Raw genomic sequence first — 20,313 nt, forward strand, 5'->3', positions numbered from 1 at the left:
AATATAATGCATTATGTGCGTTTTTATTTACATTATTATTAAGAACTATTCCCGAAATATATGTAAAAACATCTTAAAACTACTGACATATTTACTTAAATATAAATTAATATTATGATAGTTTATTCTATTGATCAAAAACCGAATTCCAATCCTTATAAATACTATCCTTAGTGGTTTCTATGATGGACATTACAATTTTACTAAGATCTGTTGACCAATTCGAAGCAAAACCGAACATGGATTTCAACATAGCTTCCATAACATTATACTCGTATATTTTTCCGTCTAAGGCCGCAACCAGATACAAAGCTGCATCAATACTATATGCTGATATTCTTCTGTTCAAATAAAAGTCTTTTCTCTCACTTGTTCCATTAACATACAACACATATAAATTTCCATCGCCGAAGAATGGTATACATTCTACCATTATGAAAGCCGGTCGTAACAGATGAACTTCTTGTATATCTTCTGTTATACTGGCTATATAAGTAACTAAGTTTCCATCAGTTTTAATTATACGTGGTAATCCATCTACACAAGCTATAAAATATATGTTGTTTGATGTATCCAAAACAAATTCTAGAGCGCAAGTAACCGCTTCTATTTTTGTTCTAATTGTACCATTCTGTTCCAATTTGAATAGTTTATTGTTTGACGTTAAAAAGTATATTACATCGGTTCCATTTGCTTTTTGAATTTGAATAATGTCATCGTGAAACCGTCCGAATTTCTTAGCTGATAAACTCTCAGAATCGTATTTATACACGCCATCTTTACCACCAAAATAAACTGATTTGTCTTCACTATAATCGGAAGTCGAGTCTCTTCCTCCTTCGAGTATTTCATATGCAGCTAAATCTTCCAAGACATAAATACAACTGCCACCGTCTAATCTAGAATCGTTTATTGTAAAAAATACAGATGGTAGATCTGAAACGTCGTCCAGAAAATATGTACTGCCATCTGATGGTACTAAGAGTCTAGTTATATTGGAACTGGATGAAAATATAACTTGTTCGGATCTGAACACTGTAGGCACCAGATTATCTTTTATACTCAAAGGTGTCGAGCCGCCAAAATGTAGAATGGATGTTATCAAAAATGCGTGATATGTATCAAAAGTATCCATTTGCGAATCTGAAATGTGATAAAAGTAAGATTAGTTTTGTAACACACAATTACAATTTAATACGAATTATTATTTATCTATATATAAAACAGACGAGTGTCTGTCACTTCTCTGTCTATATTAATCATATAACATATTTAGGAGTTTCCTCTACCAATAGAACTGGCTAGACTAGTGAAAAAAAGCGCTAATGTGAATTAAACCACCATTAAATTTACTTTTTGGGCTAGGTCAGTAAGGTCGATTAGTTATTTGTAATTTGATAAGCGTTTGTTGTGTGTTATTTGGATTTGCAAGGTTAACTGGGTTGTTTTTTGTTAGGGTTTTTTTTTAATGTGTTTCGCTTCTGGACGTTTAAATAATCTGGCAACATGAATATTAATAGACAGTCGTCATGGCGCGAAAATAGATCATCTAGATTTTATTTGTCAATGGGCGTCGACTTATAATTATAATTATAGTTATTACAAAATTATATAAGAAAACTTAGGAATTCGTTTTAATTAAGATCTTCGGTTAATTCTATCAGATAATCAGATGGCTACAAATAACAGATAGTACGTTAAATTTTTGATGACTTCTGATACTATAATAAATTTTAAAAGTAAATTAGATAATACTATCTGTAAGCAAAACAAATCATTGCTTGAATATTAACCGACTTCATCTACACGATTGCTGTTCTGTGTGAAACGTCATTATCCTAAGGAACTAATATCCTCTGATATATACTATGTTTTTTTTTAACATATTTTTCTAAAAAGAGTTATACCAGCTAAAGAGACCCCACTAGCCAACCAAATGGACCCCCGTTCGTAACAATAACTTAACAATGATCTTTAATAAGGATTTTTGTAATCGATATTTGTAGCAGTTACTGCCTGTTATTCGCGTCCCTACCGTCCGACCGATATAACATTGTACAAGCGTCTATTATTTTCAGTGTTTCTATGTAAATTTTACTTTGAAACAATAATATATAATAGAATAAGTCTTAAAATTTTCAAGCGTTAGATACAATACAAAAGTATATTACATACAATTCGTTCATTTAGGAACTTTTGTATTATATGCATTTTTTTTTTTATATTTTTACAATTATTAAATTCTATAAATTAAGAAAATAATATGTTCGTCATTACAAAGTTATGTCGGTCAGAAAAAATTACATCTGTCAAAAAAATCAAGCTATCTTGTACATACATAATTTTTCATTAATTTGACAGATTAACATTGGTAGATAAAATTTTAATTACCTATGGTATTGTTATTAGGTATTCGTGGAAAAATGTCGTCTAGTAAGTCAGCGAAATTGGAATCGGAACTTCGAAAGTAGAATTAAAATGGACAAAATTAATTAAAATAAATTTGTATCATTACTGTAGATATATTATCAAATACTGTTGTGATACGATTTAAAGGATGAAAAGTCAGTCTAACAACAGCCGCACAAACAGAATTTTTTTTTTTTATGCTAATACTTGATATTATATTTAACTTTGCCATTTCTTAAATTCAAATCATTTGTAAAAAATACATTGGTAAAGAAGGCATATTATTCGATACAAGATTATATGATGATTAAAAAAAGCGTGGACTTAATGCTTGTTGACTTCCAGGCAGGAGACATAACATACATATATGATTGTATTTAACTAACATGATTGTATTTTTGATGTTGAAAAAGACTAACTACTGAATTTCTTGCCGGTTCTTCTCGGTAGAATCTACATTCCGAATCGATGGTAGCTTTAATTAAAATAGTTTGTTAAATGACGATTCAAAAGTGCTTGTAAAAGCCTACTTTAATAAAGTTTATTTTGATTTTGTTGTTTTCTGGTGTCAAGGGTGACTATCTAAGGGTGAATATGAAGTCATCGTAACTATCGGTACAAAGGACATAACATCTTAGTTCTCGAAGTTAGTGGTGCATGGAGATGTCGGAATGGTTAATATTTCCGACAGCGCCAATGTCTATGGGCGATGGTGGCCGCTTAACATTAGGTGACACATTTGCTGACACTTGTCTATTTCTATTGTCATAAAAAAATTGACAAAAAAAAGACCCGCTGAGTTTCGTCCGCCGGTTCTTCTCAGGTCAGAATATTTTCTTTTCCGAACCGGTGGCATTGTTAAATTTTATTATCAATCAATGCTTCTATATTGAACAAAGGAGTTTGAGTTTGGATATAATTATTTATAATTTTTTTTGGGATTTATGTATATATTATTCGTGGAGCGTGCATTTTTACGAACAGTTTAAATTTCTTACAATACCGATGTTTACGGGCGATGGTCAATTAACATTGAACGGGTGATCTACTTGCCAGTCTGCCTAGCGAATTACTTGAAAAAAAAAATGCGCTCGCTATTATTGGTAATCAGTTCTATCGTTTGATACATATCTTAAATCTCTTTAATATTAATTTCAGCCGTTGAACAGCAGCGCTCATAATACATAAGTTTTTACACGAAATTTCACTTATCCACACAAGACATTCGTATGAAATAAAAGCGTGTATTATATAACGTAAATATAAATTATACAACATTAAACACGCTATTCGCAGTTAACCGTGAACGATATGCGCGTTGACCGTTTTCATTGTATTCTTTTAGTCGACTGAGATGCTTTAATAATCATAACCGTCTTCACAATAGGGGCACACGGAGCACGTGCCCAAGGCCCCCATCCTGAGGGGGCCCCGAAGAACCAACAATTTCTCTCACACGTTTGTGCACACTTTGACTGCTATGTATATTTTCGAAATTGCTATATGTGTAAGAAATAACTACCGACTTTATCAAAAGGCTAATGTCGATATTAAAAGTTGAAAGCTATAGACGTGCCCTTCATGATAGAAATAGATGTTCTCTGCACAGCATACTGTGGCCATAATATTGAACAACCAAACAGATCCCTAAGAATTTACGACATTTATTTGAAACTGACTTGAGGCTTATAAGTAAGTTATTTCTACAAGGTAGAAGAATTTTTAAAATTAAAAATAAATGGTTTCAATGTTATTTTCTAAGATATTTTTATTTTAGTAAATATAATAAAGGCCCCAAATTCATGTGTGCCCAAGGGCCCCAGCATAGCTTAAGACGACTCTGTTAATAATAGTTTAAAGGGCCCAAAGTTTCTTTAATAAACGATTAAAAAAAGATTTTAATATTGGCTGTCACTTCAATATACATACTTGATAATGTGAGGAATGTTCCAAAAATATCAAATACTTAAAAAGTAATTGTGACGTACATACTATTAGTATTAGAAATAAGCTATTTACGAATGTCACCCAACCGATATGTTTTTACAACAGGATCCAAGAAAATGTTAAAAATTATTCAAATGCAAAATCCAAATAAAATCGTTAAGGAACGTTTGTGTGTTAAACGTTATTATAAAACTAATGACTTATTACATGATAACACGCCGTGGGAATGAAACGATCGCCTCAAGGCCGTTACATATATAAACATGAAAAATATTGTAAATACAATTTATAAAAAACCTCCCTGAGTTTCTATCGCTGGTACTTCTCAGGTCTGAAGTGTTTCTTTCCGAACCGGCGTTAGAATTTATGTCTTGACAATCAATAAGTAAGTCTGATACTTCTATATTGAATAAAGACATTTGATTTATCACCCTCGGTGATCTAGTTGAGAGATCGTGAAGCTATAATATAAAAGAGCTGTTTTCGATTATATTCATTAAACAAATATCACGTTCTGTTTCTAAGCATCCCGAAAACTTTGGTTCTGCTCTTGAAGTCCAGTATGCACGAATACTACCAAAAACAGGGGACTACTTAGACTTAAAGTTCAACGTTCAACGAACATCAATGTTTATCGATGTAAATGAGCTTTTGAAATTTATCTTCGACCCCCTTCAACTCGTTCAACAGTGAGTGAACAAAAAAAACCTAACACAATATGACTTTAAATTTTGCTTCAATAGTAGTTTGAGCTGTGTTTTCATGTATAGCGCAATTGATACTATTTAGAATTTGATATGGTAAAAGTGATTTTCACTGGTAGTAGTAGCTTTTATTGTTTTTTTTATGTCCAAGTATAATACCACCCATTCACAAGTTATTGTAACGCCGAACAGCAGTACTTCGTATTCATGTGTTTCGACTTAAATTGGACCGTGTTGTGCAAAAGTGGTCCAAACCACAAAATAAACGATACTAAGGTTTAAAAGAGAAAACAGTTTTTATTTTATTTATTTCATCAAAATGTTTTTTTTTAACTTTAGTGTTTTTTTTGAGTTGGAACATATCTACATTATATTATGGTCAAATGATGTCCCAGTGTGAATACTGCGCCGAGAGCAGTTCTAACTTCTACTGTTCTAACCACCGAGGTGGCCCAGTGCCTGCATCTTAACCGATGATTTCAGGTTGAAACCCAGGCAGGCACCACTGAATTTTCATGTGCTTAATTTGTGTTTATAATTCATCTCGTCCTCGGTGGTGAAGGAAAACATCGTTAGTAGCATGTGTCTAATTTCAACGAAATTCTGCCACATGTGTATTCCACCAAACCGCATTGGAACAGCGTGGTGGAATATGCTCTAAACCTTCTCCTCAAAGGGAGAGGAGGCCTTAGCCCAGCAGTGGGAAATTTACAGGCTGCTAATGTATGTTTGTAAAATTATATGTGAATACTGCACAATGCACAAGAGTGCGACACAAGAGGCTCGTGATTGTTGCTAAATTCAATAAAACATGCTCAAATGTTTTTATGTATTAAAATATATTTTAAATAAAGTAAAGCAAGAGTAACTTTTGTACTAGGGAAGTGTTGCCATACTGTATTCTGAAAAAAAAATACCAGATAACTGGCTTCTGAACTAGCTCAGTTCGATGATAATTGAATCTTTCAATATTATTACAAAACACACTATCAGTTGATAGGAAACCGCAATGAAACCACAAGTCCTTGCGTTATATAACACAAGTATATCAGAGCATATGTCCATTTTATTTATAACTAGCTAACGATACCGGCTTTACACGAAAAAAATTAAGGGTAACTGTATAAAACGAAAAAAAGAAAAAGGAGGTTTTACTTAGGCGCGAGAGGATCTACTTCTTCTGTATAATTAAAAATAGTTTTTAATTGCATGCCAATAATTAAATTAAATAAAATAATAATGATTAATAATTAAAGAATAAAATTGCTTCCTTTTTAACCAAACTACAATTTTTAAGAATCAACTTGGCTTTTTCTAGAACCTTTACAACGTTGTCTTACATCATAAAATAAATTTAAAACGAGTTCGGAATGTAGATGTTACCAATAAAAAACCGGCAAAACTCAAATATAATAATTGAATAATTACTATTATTCAATAATATTTTTTTTACATACACCGCCATCTTATGACAAGCAGCATCAACATGAATATGAAATACTTTTACTTAAAATCATCATCCTTCTAGACAAATTGGCCTTGACCTATGTAAAAACGGAATGAACAGGTAGTTGAAGCTATCTGTGAGGAAACGCCCGAGTGAGGAGGGTAACCGCGATACCCGTGACCAACCTGACCTAAACCAGGTAAGAATTGCCACACACGTTCCTTAAAAATAATACATATTATGTTCCAACTTTTTTGTTAATGTGTATTAATATCGATCAGATATACCAACATCAATTTTTTTTATGGAATACTTGTCAAACGAGCTAGAGGCTCACCTGATGAAAATAACTACCATAGCTTGCTGCGTTGATAAAAAATAAAGGTCGCCTTTATTTTTTTTGTCTAAGATTATACCGACATGAGTGTAGTAGTAACCCGTGTGAACGACGATATGGCTAGAAATAATGTTACTTCTGAGATGACGTCAGACAGAGAAGTATGGAAGAAGAAGACATGCTGCGCCGACTCCAAATAAAATTGGGATAAGGGCAGGAGGATGTCAACTATCCCGTATAGGTAGGTATCACACATTTATTATAATTATATCCTACTGCAAGACAACTATATTACATAACACCTAATTATATATATTTAAAGTCTTAGATTCCATGATTGAAGACGCATAGACGATATGATGATACGCCTTAGATTATAACACAAGAGACAGCCGGAGCGCATAGAAGCGAAAAAGCTAAAGCGCCAATATCATACTTTTGGGAGCTAAAATATGAAGTAAAAACTTTAAACCTCATTTCCCAAATGCACAATTTTGTCGCTTCAGCTCTTATTCCTTTCCACTGACGCTGTTTGTTACAATGTATATTTATATCATTCGAAATTCAACCGTTAATAATATCGTAATGAAACAATGCACACGCACACGATAAGACTCCTTCCTTCCTATAAAATCACTTATATAGCGACCAATGGCCCGTACGAAAACATTTACAAACGAACAAACAATTAAACAACTATAAACATAGATACAAAATTCAAATAAATAATTAGAATTCGGCAATCTTTTCGCCCTACATTGATATAAGTTTAATGAACTCTGCGTTAAAGAATACAAAGTTTTTTTTTTTTGTTACACAGCAGTGTTTGTTGTGACGTCTCGGAGTAAAGGAATTTGTTAAAAAAAAAGTAAGTCATTCTGTATTTTTCTTGTTATTAAATAAATATATAATAAATTAATAATAAATATAATTATGTGCGAAATAGAAAATTATATTTTTTAAATATATTATTACATTTAATTTCAATTCTTTTATTATGATTTAAAATAAAAATGAAATTTTATTAAAAGTCCTAGTGCATTTATTTTGTGTTCGAAATAAAAAAAAAAAACGTTTCATTCCAAAATGAACAAAAGTTATGTGTTAATATTCAAAATTCTTTATTAAATTTAGATGCATTTCATTTAATTATTGATGGTTAAATAACAAAATCAAAACAATAACAATATCTCATTCTCAAACAGAAGTCGTTAGGATTTTATTTCGAATTATATATATCTATTATAATTATATTATATCTCTTAGTTTATATTTTAGAAAAAAGAGGTTTCAAGCAAAAGTATGTTTTTAAAAGACGTAAACAAAATATTTATAAATAATTAAAATTTAATACGAAGACAATCGGAAATTTTTGAGTCAATGTGATATGCAAAAGGTCAAAACATTGCTTTTGATAACAATTAATTATCTGAGAATTCTTATCAATAGAAAATAAACAAAACATACATGCTATTGCTGCTATGCTATTCTGACGGGAATTTTTTTTTTTAATATGGAGACAGTTTCTAGAAAAAAAATGTAACTCAAAATTTTTGGTCCAGATTTTAAAACTTATTTTAATAATCTGTTGAATAATTAAAGTAGCTATAATAATAAGAATCTAAATTGAAGTAATTTCCAGTTAGTATTCTTAAAGACACCGAAAATTAAACTATATTTACAAATGACTTCAAAACTCAACTCAAAAACAGAAACCTAATTTTTTATTTTTTTTTGTTTCAGATATAAAAATGTTGCCATTATTGATCATCCTCGCAATAACATCTGCTTACGCTGATAACTGTTCCTATAACTACGACGGAACCCGTTACTCCAAACAATCAATTTTAACGATAAAAGGTCTACCAACCAACCTCGTCATCAACCCAAACACGAAGGATCTTCATTTCACACTTATAGACATAGATACTTTACAAGATGACAACGTACAAACAAAAATGGATCAGTATATCCTAAGGAACGGTGAACCAATCAAAATTGACAATGTTAATGGTCAAGCAGCAGCTGTTGATGTAAAAACCAATAAAGTATACATCGCAAGCGATGAAGGTTTAACTGTACTAAACAAAACCGATAAAGCTAATTTCGTTGCATTCAAAGATGAAGACATAACTCAGCTATTCAAACCAGCTAATAGTGATATGCTATACGCTGTTCTATTCCCAGAGAGCTTGGTTTATGCTATAGATTTGAAGAAAAACGAAAAGACTAAAATAGAAAACGTGCCATGCGCCTTCATGCTTGCTGTTGACGCCGATGAAAATATATTCTTTGAATGCGATTCGAAGTACGTCAAAGTACTATTAAAAGATTTCCAAGACCCAATTGAATTCGTTGGTATACCCAAGAACTCAGCTAGAGCGATTACTATCGACGATAATAATAGAGTGATACTAGCTGCTAACGACGGAATTTACTGGTTGAAATCAGATTCATTAATCCCGAAGAAATTGATGAATTTAGATTTTATACCATCGGGCATAGCGTTTTTCGGTGATAATTTATATTTGTCGACGAGTGGTATTATTTATGAATTTAGTGATATGGATTGCGAATGATGAGTTCGTTGAATAAATTATATTTTAAGCATTTTATTTTACCTATTTTTATTTAAGTCAAACTTTCCGAACAGTTTTAAGATTATTTTTTTTTCTCATTTAATACGGATTTATCTTTTATTTAAAAGCGACTTATTTTTAAGATAAAAAAGTAAAGAGAGTTAACAATCTTTTAATTAATATTTCTTCAAAATGTATACTATATACTATATAAACTATACATAAATAAAAAATAGGAAAATTACCTTAAATTTATCACTGAAGCAAAATGACAAGGTTACTTAAGAGCTGAGTTGAGACTAATATTGATTCGATATTTAAAACTATTGTAGTTTCATGAAGGGCTTTTGTTTGGTTTACAATTCTATAGTCTAGTACTAGATATGACATCATTACATTATCATATTATATTACGTCAATACAATAGATACAGTGTGATCTGATTATGGTGTATCTAGTCTGTAACTTTATATCTTTTGCCAATTCATTCGTAATAATTTATCTATATTAATAAATTTGTGCAGGTCTGCGATAGACCAAATCGAAACCTATCCAAAATTATAGGTCGTTAATAAATAATGATATTTTTGCCCCCCAAAATTCCATCGGTATTTTTTTATACCCATGCTAAGCGAGCGTTTGACTATTGTCTTGTCTGATGTTAAGCATCGACATGGTCTACGATGTAGCAAGTTTGCCTAGAAGATACCTGGTAACTGTAGATTTGAAGACATCAACGTACCTATCGGGAAATACAGACTCAGGCAAAGAATAATTGTTTAGCAGTGAGAATGATAAAGGTGAATTCAAAGTGCTTCGTACGTAGGCGGGGAATTTCCACGGCGTGCCTTTAGTTTAATGCGGGCGGAAATAATTTATGTAATTCCCGAGCACGTTTTCCGAAATGTATTACATAGACAATTGAAAGCGACGCAAGAAACTACACTCTAGACTAGACTCGACCAAAGAGTCGTCTCCTATCAGCCTCCTTACACACCTCTCAATCAAAGGATGTAAAGTTTGGTTAATATTTCCTATAGCACCAATACCAGAAGGAGATTATGACCACTTACTATCAGCCGGCCCATTTGACAGTACACCTGACTATGAATTAAAATAAAATTGTCGTTAGACTTCATATTTTAAATAGAACGAATAAAAAAACAAGAAGGATAAAGGATATCGACGTGACCTCCATATTGTTCACGAAATTGCCAATGTCGTCTTGCGTGATATATTGGTATATCCTAATACTAAAACGTTTTGACATCGAATTATCTTAAAAATTAAATTTTTTTGTTTAAATACCTTATATCTGAAGTAAGTGAAAATGTAATATTATACCTATTTTTGTTACCTATAAATAAATATACTTAAACTCATTCATTTTGTACAATCTGTTAAGACTTTTAAATCAACACACGATCATGGACAGCAAATTGTTTCTAAAAAAGGCTGTGTTATACGAAAAAAATAATCATTGACAAAAAATAAAGTTATTATTTCTAAAACGCGTCTCAATATATTTCATTCAAAACATTTATACTTAAAGTTAAGATAACAGAATATCCTTCTAGAAGGACCATGTTTGACCTTGAAATGTCCTTTACGATCAAACAATGAAATTAGATAGAAATAATAACAAAACTAAACTGTTTTTGAACAGGATATATATATACGAAGCTAAACGGATAGTGTTTACAAACAGACAGACACCTGACACAATAGCTATGTTTTATAAAGACTCCACTCGGTTTAGTTCATTACACATTTGATCTTAAGAAAGTGCACGTCAACCAATCAGGTAAATTCACTTGGAATTAATATTCCCTTACGTGTTTATTAATTATTAGTAAAATAATTAGCAATTACGTAAAAACGTCGTTTAAAACTGGAATCACTGAAATCATATAAGTTGGTTACTAGCTATTCGTTTAGAAGTCATGGTATAAAATCTGAAGAAAGATATTTAAGTGTTTAAGCTTAGTTTTTGTTTATAGTTCCCTAATTCATTCTACCAGTGTCGTAGAATAAACTCATACCCTCATTAAAAGAAGAGGATATCTTTGCTTAGCTGTCGAATTAACTGGTTTCCACATTACTTTCTACTTTCATTTCTTGGTGGTAGGACTTTATGAAAATCCGTCTGGGTAGTTACCACTCATCAGATATTCTGTTCATGCAGCAATACTTGGTATTTTTGTGTTCTGGTTTGAAGGGTGACTGCGCCAGTGTAACTACAAGGGACATAGCATCCCTAGGTTGGTGGCACAGTAAGGAATAGTTAATATTTTTAACAGCACCAATGTCTATGGACGGTGGTGACCACTTGACATCAGGTGGCCCACTTGCCGGTCCGCCTACCAAATACATAAAAAAAAAACAATATAATTGTTAAAATTTATATTTTATTTTACAGAGAAATCCACGACTGACATGAAATCAAAATGTTCGGGATAAAGCAAGTGCTTGCTTCGATATCACTTATCGTCCTCATTTCAAACGTTACGACGGATAAATGCGAACGAACGAAAATAGGTAACGATTACTACAAGCGACATTTAATAGCCACCATCGATGGCTATCCTACGGGAATAGCCATAGACCCGAGAACAGAACACATATTTTTCGTTCTGCATAAAAAAAATTACACCAAAGGCATATATCTTTTGAAACACGGCTCCTTGGGGATCAAGGAACTGCCAGTTTCTGATGATATTATCGGCCAGTGCGTGGGTATAGATGGCGTGAACAATATCATTTATATCGGAACAAATCAAGGATTAATCACTTACGATTATTCGCATTCAGAAATAACAGCAGAGCGACCAATAGGAGACGATGACATACGTAGCATATTTATTGACAAAACCGACAATCGGATGTACATAACAACCGGCGTGAATCACGAAATATTTCGTTTCGTAAACGGCTCAGCCGCAATAAAGCGATACGATAAAATACCCAAAGCGTACAATTTCATTTTGGATTCGAAAGGGAATGCATTTTACGAATACGTTGACGGCAAATTGTACTTTTTTTCAAATGATTTATACGAACCAATACAGTATAAGGGTTTTACTAGACAATTGAAGTATGTGTTACGTCTCAACGTTAACGATGAAGCCATCGTCGCTGTGAAAGGTTCCTTATTCAAGTTGTCAACGGCTAGCGTGTTGCCAGTTAAAATTGGTCAGCTTGGATTCAAAATAACCGGCATGGCGTTTGATCATCGAAATAATATTATTATCGGTACTAAAGGTAAGATATATAGATATAGACCCATCGATACGAACGATCCCTGTCCACCCGATGACTATTTCATGAGCGGAATTTGATATGGGAATTTTTAAATAAATTAATTTTGATAAATGTAAAAAAATAATAAAAATATTCGTATGAACTTCAGTGTTTGATTTTCGTATATTATATATTCGTCCAGATATTATGTTTATATTCTTGGAACTTTTTAAGTAGACTATTTATTTTTAAAAATCTACTAAACCAATATGCCTTAGTTAACCACTTCGCAAAGTCAATAAATCTATCTTGGGGTTAAGTATCCGTTTCTATAATAAAATGCCGCAGATTTAACTTTACCGATTCATAAATTCAAATTTGTTTAAAAATACATTAATAAATAAGGCATATTATTCAGAACATGATTGCATAGATGATAAAAAAACGTGGAGCTAATACTTGTTGACTTCCAGGCAAGATATCTATACTTATAAAATAACACGTCCTGAGTGACTGACTGATACATTATCGCCGAGCGTAAGCTATTAAAGTTAGGGCCATGGAATTTGGTGAGTAGGATCGTTTAATTGTGACACTCACTAAGGTAGGAATTTTGGAAATTCTTCCCATAAGGGGGTGAAATAATAGTCGAAAATTTGTATGAAAGTCAAACATTTTTTAAGTTAGAAACATGAAACTCTATTTTGAGGATACTGATTAAAATCAGTAGATACGTATTTATATAATATAAATATATTCAACTTTCACGCGAGCAAAGCGGTGGGCAACAGCTTCGTTATATATAATTGTTTTTAACTGAAAAGAGATTCATGTCATCCTACCTTCTCAACCGGTGGTAGCTTTACGTTCAGTACAGTTCTTCAAAATGACGATTTAAAAGTACTTGTAAAAGCATACTCAAATTAAATAGTTATATTTTGACTTTTTATACCAGAATATGTCGTGCGTTTCGGAGCAGGTTGTAGAATATAATATTACTAGCTGAACCTGCGGCATTACCCACGCGAAATTTATAAGACACAAGCTTCCAACACAGATAACCCTTTAGGGGAGGAGTTTTGTTTTTAAATCCACGGATGTCTACACCCTATAAGGAACCTACCTGCCAAATATCAAGTTTGTAGGTGTTATATTTTCTGAGATCTGTTGATAAATCTGTAAGTGATATATATATATATATATATATATATAGATTATATAACGTTATATATTAAGGCTATTGACGTGACGAGCGTGAATTACATTTTATTGTATATAACGAGCGTGTCTTCAATAGAATTTGAAATCCGGTTCGAACTGAATAATTCTGCTATTTCCTGTATTACATAAACCCTTAGTTTGCAATTTTTATAAATTTATGCTTAGTAATTATTTCATAATACTATCGATAAATAAAATATGTCGATGAGAGTGCAATGAGCATTCTTTACGAACACGTTGTCTGTCTGAGACATCGCTTGTGTATGTCGTAGTCACTTGGTTAAATTGGTCATTTAATGAAATGACAAGCAGCTTGTGTCATTATCACTATTGAGTTCTTAGTCTTGTGTAGTTAGATACTATTTACATTTTTACATACATTTTACAGTAACTGTAAATTAAAATTGTAAATTTTCCACTGCTGGGCTAAGGCCTCATCTCCCTTTAAGGAGAAGGTTGGGAACACATAGTGATGCTTGCCTGGTTTGAACCCGAAATCATCGATTAAGATGCACGCGTTCTAACCACTGGGCCATCTCGGCTCATATTTACATTATTATTATGTAAGGCTATTTACATTAGTTACTGATTATTACTAAAGAATCCATAGACCTTACTCTAACATAGTCTCCCGGCGTTCTGTCAAATATTATATATACTGCTATATCAAATCAAAGACATTGAGATTTAGACATAAGTAATTTTACTGTTTTACTAATATGATATATTAAAAAAGACCAATCAGTCAATTCTACTTCCATTAATACAATAGGGATTCTCCTGAAAATAATGTTGTTTACCAAAAACTCCTTTGGTTCCTTAAAAAATACACTAAGGGACTGACAAGGCAACAAAGAGTTAAGAGGGTTAACAGAGGCGATTTTATCACCCAATTTAATAAAAGAAAAAAATAAATAAAACTGCTGTCATTCAGTCCGCTGGTAGAACGGCGCGCTTCCGTTATTAAAGTGGCCGGGCGTTACATTGAATGGCCAATTTAACAAGGTGTCTGCGACGTATACACTTCATAAACAAACATTTCACCGGCGAATGGAATGACGAGAACGCAAATTTCTTAGTAAATGAATCACTTACGAGAGTAAATAAATTATTCATTTATAACGTAATCGGCGTAAAACTTTTTATAAATTAATTGAATATTTCATATGTTAAGTATAAAAACGAACCAATGATTTTTTATCTTAATTCGTGTTTGTAATTCATCTCGTGCTCGAAGGAAAATATCGTGAGGAAATTTGCATGCCGATAGAAAGCAAGTTAAGAGCAGCGTGGTGGAATAAAATCTAAGCCTACTTCAAAAAAGGCCAAAGTCCATCATCATTTTTTTTTTAATAAATCCGAGAAATAAAAAAATCAAAATGAAAGTCGCCTAAAGGCAGTCCAATTCGAATTCTCTATTCAGCGCAGAAGAATTACAATTTCTTAAGGAACATCAAAAAATATCTATCGGTGATGGACATATACAATAAAAAAATATATACAACTCGCATTCTGATTTCAAAATTAACAAATCACGTATTATATTATTACGTACATAAATATGTATATGTTCTATGTTATATATGCTATATGGCTTTTGTAGTAGTTAGCTTGTGAGGCTGTTCGTCGAGGTTCTGGCTTCAAACCCCGGGTTAGTAAAAAAAGTTATAAGATTTTTTTTTGTCAAGAAATTTAAGAAGAACAAGTTCATAAATGTATGAAATCTCTAAACATTTTCTAATACATATACAATTACTAGACACATTTAATACTATACTAATATGAGATATAAATGATCAATAAAATACAAAACCAATTACGTTTATGAAATCTTTTCTATTTTGATATTTATACAAGCGAACAGTGAAACAAAATATTCCACAATCTTAGTAATCATTACTTAGCTCTTCTGCAATGAGCTACAGCGCCATCTATGTGAGCACTCAATAACTATTAACGTATTTCCTTATGGTGACACTAGATGGCGTTACTAAAAAATAATTTCAAATTAATTGATCGAAGCATCAAATAAAATTATATTACATACTTCAAATTTAAACTATGTTATACTTTGTAAAATATTTAATAATTTATGTATACCTTGATTCCATAAATTCCTTTACCTGAAATAAAAAAAAATTGCTGTGCAATAAATATGTTTATTTTCAATATTGCTAAAAAAAATGAAATTGGTTTTAATAAATATAACTTCATAACGTTTATATAGAAGCAATATTTAAAATGACATGTACAAAATAAATTCACACTAATAAATTGCAAAATTTGGTTTGGGCTCGTCCGGGATTTGAACCCGGGACCTCTCGCACCCTAAGCGAAAATCATACCCCTAGACCAACGAGCCAGATACCTTAGCATCTGAAATATTACATATAGTTCTACAATTCATAAGTCTGTATTATCTCATTGTATTAAAAACATCAAAGACGTCTAACATAACTAATATCACTATAATTCACTCCAAGTGACGAAATTCAACTAAAATCATCTTCAAAAATTTGCAGGAAACATAAAAATAAATTACAATTTTAAGTACATTTTTGCCATTTTTTTTTTATAACACTAAAATTTGTCAAAAGCTACCAAAGAGTAAAAAAAAGCGTTTGACGACCAGAGTAGATAAAGTTACTTTAAGAAATTAAAAACATATATGAGAAACTCCTATCTCTGTTTGTTGTTAAGCCTTTTTAACAAGTTGTGATCAACTAATACCTCGTTGTTGGCTATTTTACATTAAGGCTATTTCAACCAGCAGAGGAATAAAGACAAATAAACAACATTTGTAAATTATAAATAAACGTATTGTTGCTATTTAGTATATTAGTCATTACATTACGTTAGCAGCCTGTAAATTTCTCACTGCTGGGCTCCACTCCCTTTCAGGGGAAGGCTTGGACCATATTCCACCACGCTGCTCCAATGCGGGTTGGTGGAATGCACGTGTGGCAGAATTTCGTTGAAATTAGACACATGCAGGTTTCCTCACGATGTTTTCCTTCACCGCCGAGCACGAGATGAATTATAAACACAAATTAAGCATATGAAAATTCAGTAGTGCCTGCCTGGGTTTGAACCCGAAATCATCGGTAAAGATGCACGCGGTCTAACCGCTGGGCCATCTCGGCGCCTCCTTACAGAACGCTAGTTGTCACCTGCGACTACGCTCGCGTTTTAGGGTCGGTGATCAGCATTAGCATTAGCATTAGCAGCCCGTAAATGTCCCACTGCTGGGATAAAGGCCTCCTCTCCCTTTGAGGAGAAGGTTTGGAGCATATTCCACCACGCTGCTCCAATGCGGGTTGGCGGTTAAATATTAAATAATAAAATTATGTTCTTTCTTGGAGCGCAATTTTGCTTCATACAAAATTTCACCAATTTCGGTTGGGTGGTTAATCGTGGAAGAGCAACAGACAGATCGAGTTACTTTCGCATTTATAATACTTGTATAGATTTTTTTAGAGAAGTAGATAATTAAGATTTAAAAGGAATTAATTTCAACAATAATAAAGGCGAATTAACGTTAGTAAAAAAGAATGTATTATGTTCCACTTATGACGTTCTGCAATTAAATTTGTGGAAAAATGTTACTACAGAGGTCTCACCGGGCGATTAGAATCTACATTCGGAGACGATGGTTGCTCTCCATTATTTTATTTAACATCATATCGATGCTTGTGAGAGTCTAATCGAACAAAATTAAAATTTACCTTTATTAACTTTAACTCTATACATACTTGGTGCTACGGCTTTGTGCAAGCCCATCCAGTTAGGTGTCACCCATCCATCATATATTTAACTCCGAGCTATACTGTGTATTGTTGTGTTTCGGTTCGATGGGTAATGAACCAGTGTAAAACTACAGGCACGAGAGACAAAACGTCTCAGTTCCCAAGGTTGGTGGCGTATTGGTGATTTATTTATTTAATTCTCGAATCTCCAACAAAAGATACACACTATATAAATATTCTTAAAATTATACAATATAAGGGTTACAAGTTGTGTGCTCCTTCAATTATAGGAGACGACGGCATGCACTAAATAATAATTTAAATACAATATAAATTAGTAATTTAAAAATTAAGAATAGCTTTTTAATTAATTTTTTTTTTTGTGTTAGGTTAAAAGTTTAGTTAGACGCACTCTGAATTTGGACAAACTGTAACGATGAATATCGAGGTCATTATTATTTGTAGAAAATATATTACATTGTGTACAGAGCCTTGGAACAGCGGCGTTATGGCCTAAGTTTGATTGAAATGTAGGAATATTAAATAAGTTATATGCTTTTATACGGGCCATACGAGAAGGAGAATTAACTTAAATCTTTAGCAACAGATTACTACAATCTATGACTCCATGTACTATTTTGTGCAGATGTGTGATGTAAGGAATGGTTAATATTTCTTACGGCGCCAATTTTTATGGGCGGCGATTTACCATCAGGTCGACCATTGGCCGTCCGCTAACCTATTAAATTAAAAAAATATTAACGATACATTATTTGGTAAGGTAAGATAAGGTAAAAAAATCCAGTAAGTAAAAAAGTATTAACACAAAAACGTAAATATTATAATTTAATTGTCAAAAATTAAGCATAAAAAATAATACATAAAGCATTATTACAAACGAAAACGATATTAAAAATAAAATTAAAAAATAGTTCATATTCTATATGTGGATATTTTCGTACACACAGTGACTTAGCAATGCTAAGATCGTTCCTATTCAGAAAGGCAAAGGCAAAGCTATACAGCCACTCTAACAAAATATACATTACAACATCTGAGTGTAACATACAAATAAAAAAGACGTCTACTTTCTTTTTTTTTTATTAAAACACTTTTGGTTAATAACATGAATATTGAATATGCGTTATTATTTTAGCGTTATTAAATTCTTCATATATGTAGATAACGTTATTTTTAAATTTGAATTTCGAACAACAACAAAATAATCCGCAATACAAGTCGTTCACTGGTACCAGATTAATTTTCCCAGCAATTGAACGCGAAATTCAACTTTTTGCCGCGATTTTCACTCGCATAACAATGACGTTGTATCATATGGTTTTGCTTCGCGTAATTATGAAATTACTTCTTAACGTGATACAAGAATATTGGTTTAATTTTATCACTTTTCAATGATGTTATATAATGTGTTGTTTTCTAGGTTTAGAGTCTAGACTAGTCTAGACAGTTTTGTCTGCTAGGGTAATCTTAAATTATGTAAAGCAATCACTATTTACGTACGTTACCTTATGTTGTGTATGTTCATTTGTTCACTTAGTTTCTCTAATCGAAAACATGCACTTTTTTTTTTTAATTTAAAACCTTAATTTAGGTTTGTAATAAACGCTAACAAAATCAAATTACGATATCAAAATTACGATATTGCAATAGGAATTATTTAAATAATTTGGATATATTGCATCTACTGTGACACGCACAATATTATTTATTTAATAAATAGTATAAAACAAACGCACGGAAACACTTTAAGCCTTCTTAAGAGTTAAAACAAAATCTAACTAGGATGACCAGACTGTACTCAAAAACTTTGAAAAATTTAATTATTGCATTACTTGTTTCTTGTTCAGACTAAGTAAATGTATATTATAATTATTAATTAAATATATTATTATAAATAAATTGTCTTTTACACTATCATCGTTTCAAAATGATGTAACGACAAAAGTCTCTGTGAAACGGTCGTTCGGATAACTGTTACAATAAAATGTTGACCTTCGTTGAGTTTAAATTATTCAAATTTGAATCCATAAACAGTAGACACATTTCAATCTGTTACACAATATAATGGCTATTTATATTTCTTATTTATGACATACTTGTACAGCTAATAAATAAATGAACGTTATAAAATAAATATGCCGTAATAACGTAACGAAACGCTTTAAAATTAATATTAAATGTTTTCGTGTATAAATTGAACCCGTGCGAAGCCGGGGCGCGTCGATAGTTACAATAATAAGAAAACTTTTTTTTTAAATTTTACTCCATGTTTAATATTTGATTGAAATTAAATATAAATTGTTTTAATAAACATCAATTTCGAGATTTAAAATCCCGTGAACCGTGAACTTTTTTTTACATGGCGTTAGTAATTAAGGTCTCTAGCATACAGCTCAGGGGAAACATGTATTGGATTTTGTATTAATTTCAAACCTTTTTTTAGCAATTAAAAATACTGGATGTCAATGGAAATTTCTTCGAGGCAAGCCGAACATTAAAATTATTTTTTATCAACGGTAATATTAAAAAAAAAAAAAATGAAATATCAATTTATTATATTTTTTAAATTCATTTAGGTATGTCAATTTTTTTTTAATATATTTTACTGGTGTCTAAGCTATTAGGCTCAAAAATAATGATACGAAAAGTTTTATTTTTTAAG

General features: G+C 31.7%; 3 protein-coding genes and 1 non-coding gene across 5 annotated transcripts; 2 read left to right on the plus strand and 2 right to left on the minus strand.

Annotated features, from left to right (window-relative positions):
* Positions 1-127: 127 nt before the first annotated feature.
* Positions 128-9,745, minus strand: LOC125073890. Its single transcript, XM_047684973.1, has 2 exons — positions 9,669-9,745; positions 128-1,143 (listed from the first exon to the last, which is right to left on the minus strand). The coding sequence occupies exon 2, from the start codon at positions 1,133-1,135 to the stop codon at positions 128-130; it is 1,008 nt and encodes a 335-aa protein (XP_047540929.1). The 5' UTR covers positions 1,136-1,143; positions 9,669-9,745.
* LOC125074019 lies at positions 7,458-9,459 on the plus strand. Of its 2 annotated transcripts, none has more exons than XM_047685191.1 (2): positions 7,458-7,716; positions 8,588-9,459. In XM_047685191.1, exon 2 carries the CDS (start codon positions 8,596-8,598, stop codon positions 9,421-9,423), a length of 828 nt encoding a protein of 275 aa, XP_047541147.1. In that variant the 5' UTR covers positions 7,458-7,716; positions 8,588-8,595; the 3' UTR covers positions 9,424-9,459. The 2 variants fall into 2 exon arrangements, with proteins under 2 accessions (XP_047541147.1, XP_047541148.1); XM_047685192.1 differs by having other exon boundaries at positions 7,458-7,711.
* Positions 9,746-11,198: 1,453 nt separating the features above from the next.
* LOC125074027 lies at positions 11,199-12,795 on the plus strand. The gene is made up of 2 exons (XM_047685205.1): positions 11,199-11,227; positions 11,843-12,795. Exon 2 carries the CDS (start codon positions 11,871-11,873, stop codon positions 12,759-12,761), a length of 891 nt encoding a protein of 296 aa, XP_047541161.1. The 5' UTR covers positions 11,199-11,227; positions 11,843-11,870; the 3' UTR covers positions 12,762-12,795.
* A 3,379-nt stretch (positions 12,796-16,174) lies between these two features.
* On the minus strand, positions 16,175-16,246 carry Trnap-agg. The gene has a single exon. It is a non-coding gene; the product is annotated as a tRNA-Pro (tRNA).
* Positions 16,247-20,313: the final 4,067 nt, after the last annotated feature.

Source organism: Vanessa atalanta, chromosome 26 (genome assembly GCF_905147765.1).
Source record: "Vanessa atalanta chromosome 26, ilVanAtal1.2, whole genome shotgun sequence".
NCBI classification, from domain to species: domain Eukaryota; kingdom Metazoa; phylum Arthropoda; class Insecta; order Lepidoptera; family Nymphalidae; genus Vanessa; species Vanessa atalanta.

Bases quoted from the DNA above. Each gene is read 5' to 3' on its own strand.
- LOC125073890 (XM_047684973.1), bottom strand. From the start codon at position 1,135: ATGGATACTTTTGATACATATCACGCATTTTTGATAACATCCATTCTA.
- LOC125074019 (XM_047685191.1), top strand. From the start codon at position 8,596: ATGTTGCCATTATTGATCATCCTCGCAATAACATCTGCTTACGCTGAT.
- LOC125074027 (XM_047685205.1), top strand. From the start codon at position 11,871: ATGTTCGGGATAAAGCAAGTGCTTGCTTCGATATCACTTATCGTCCTC.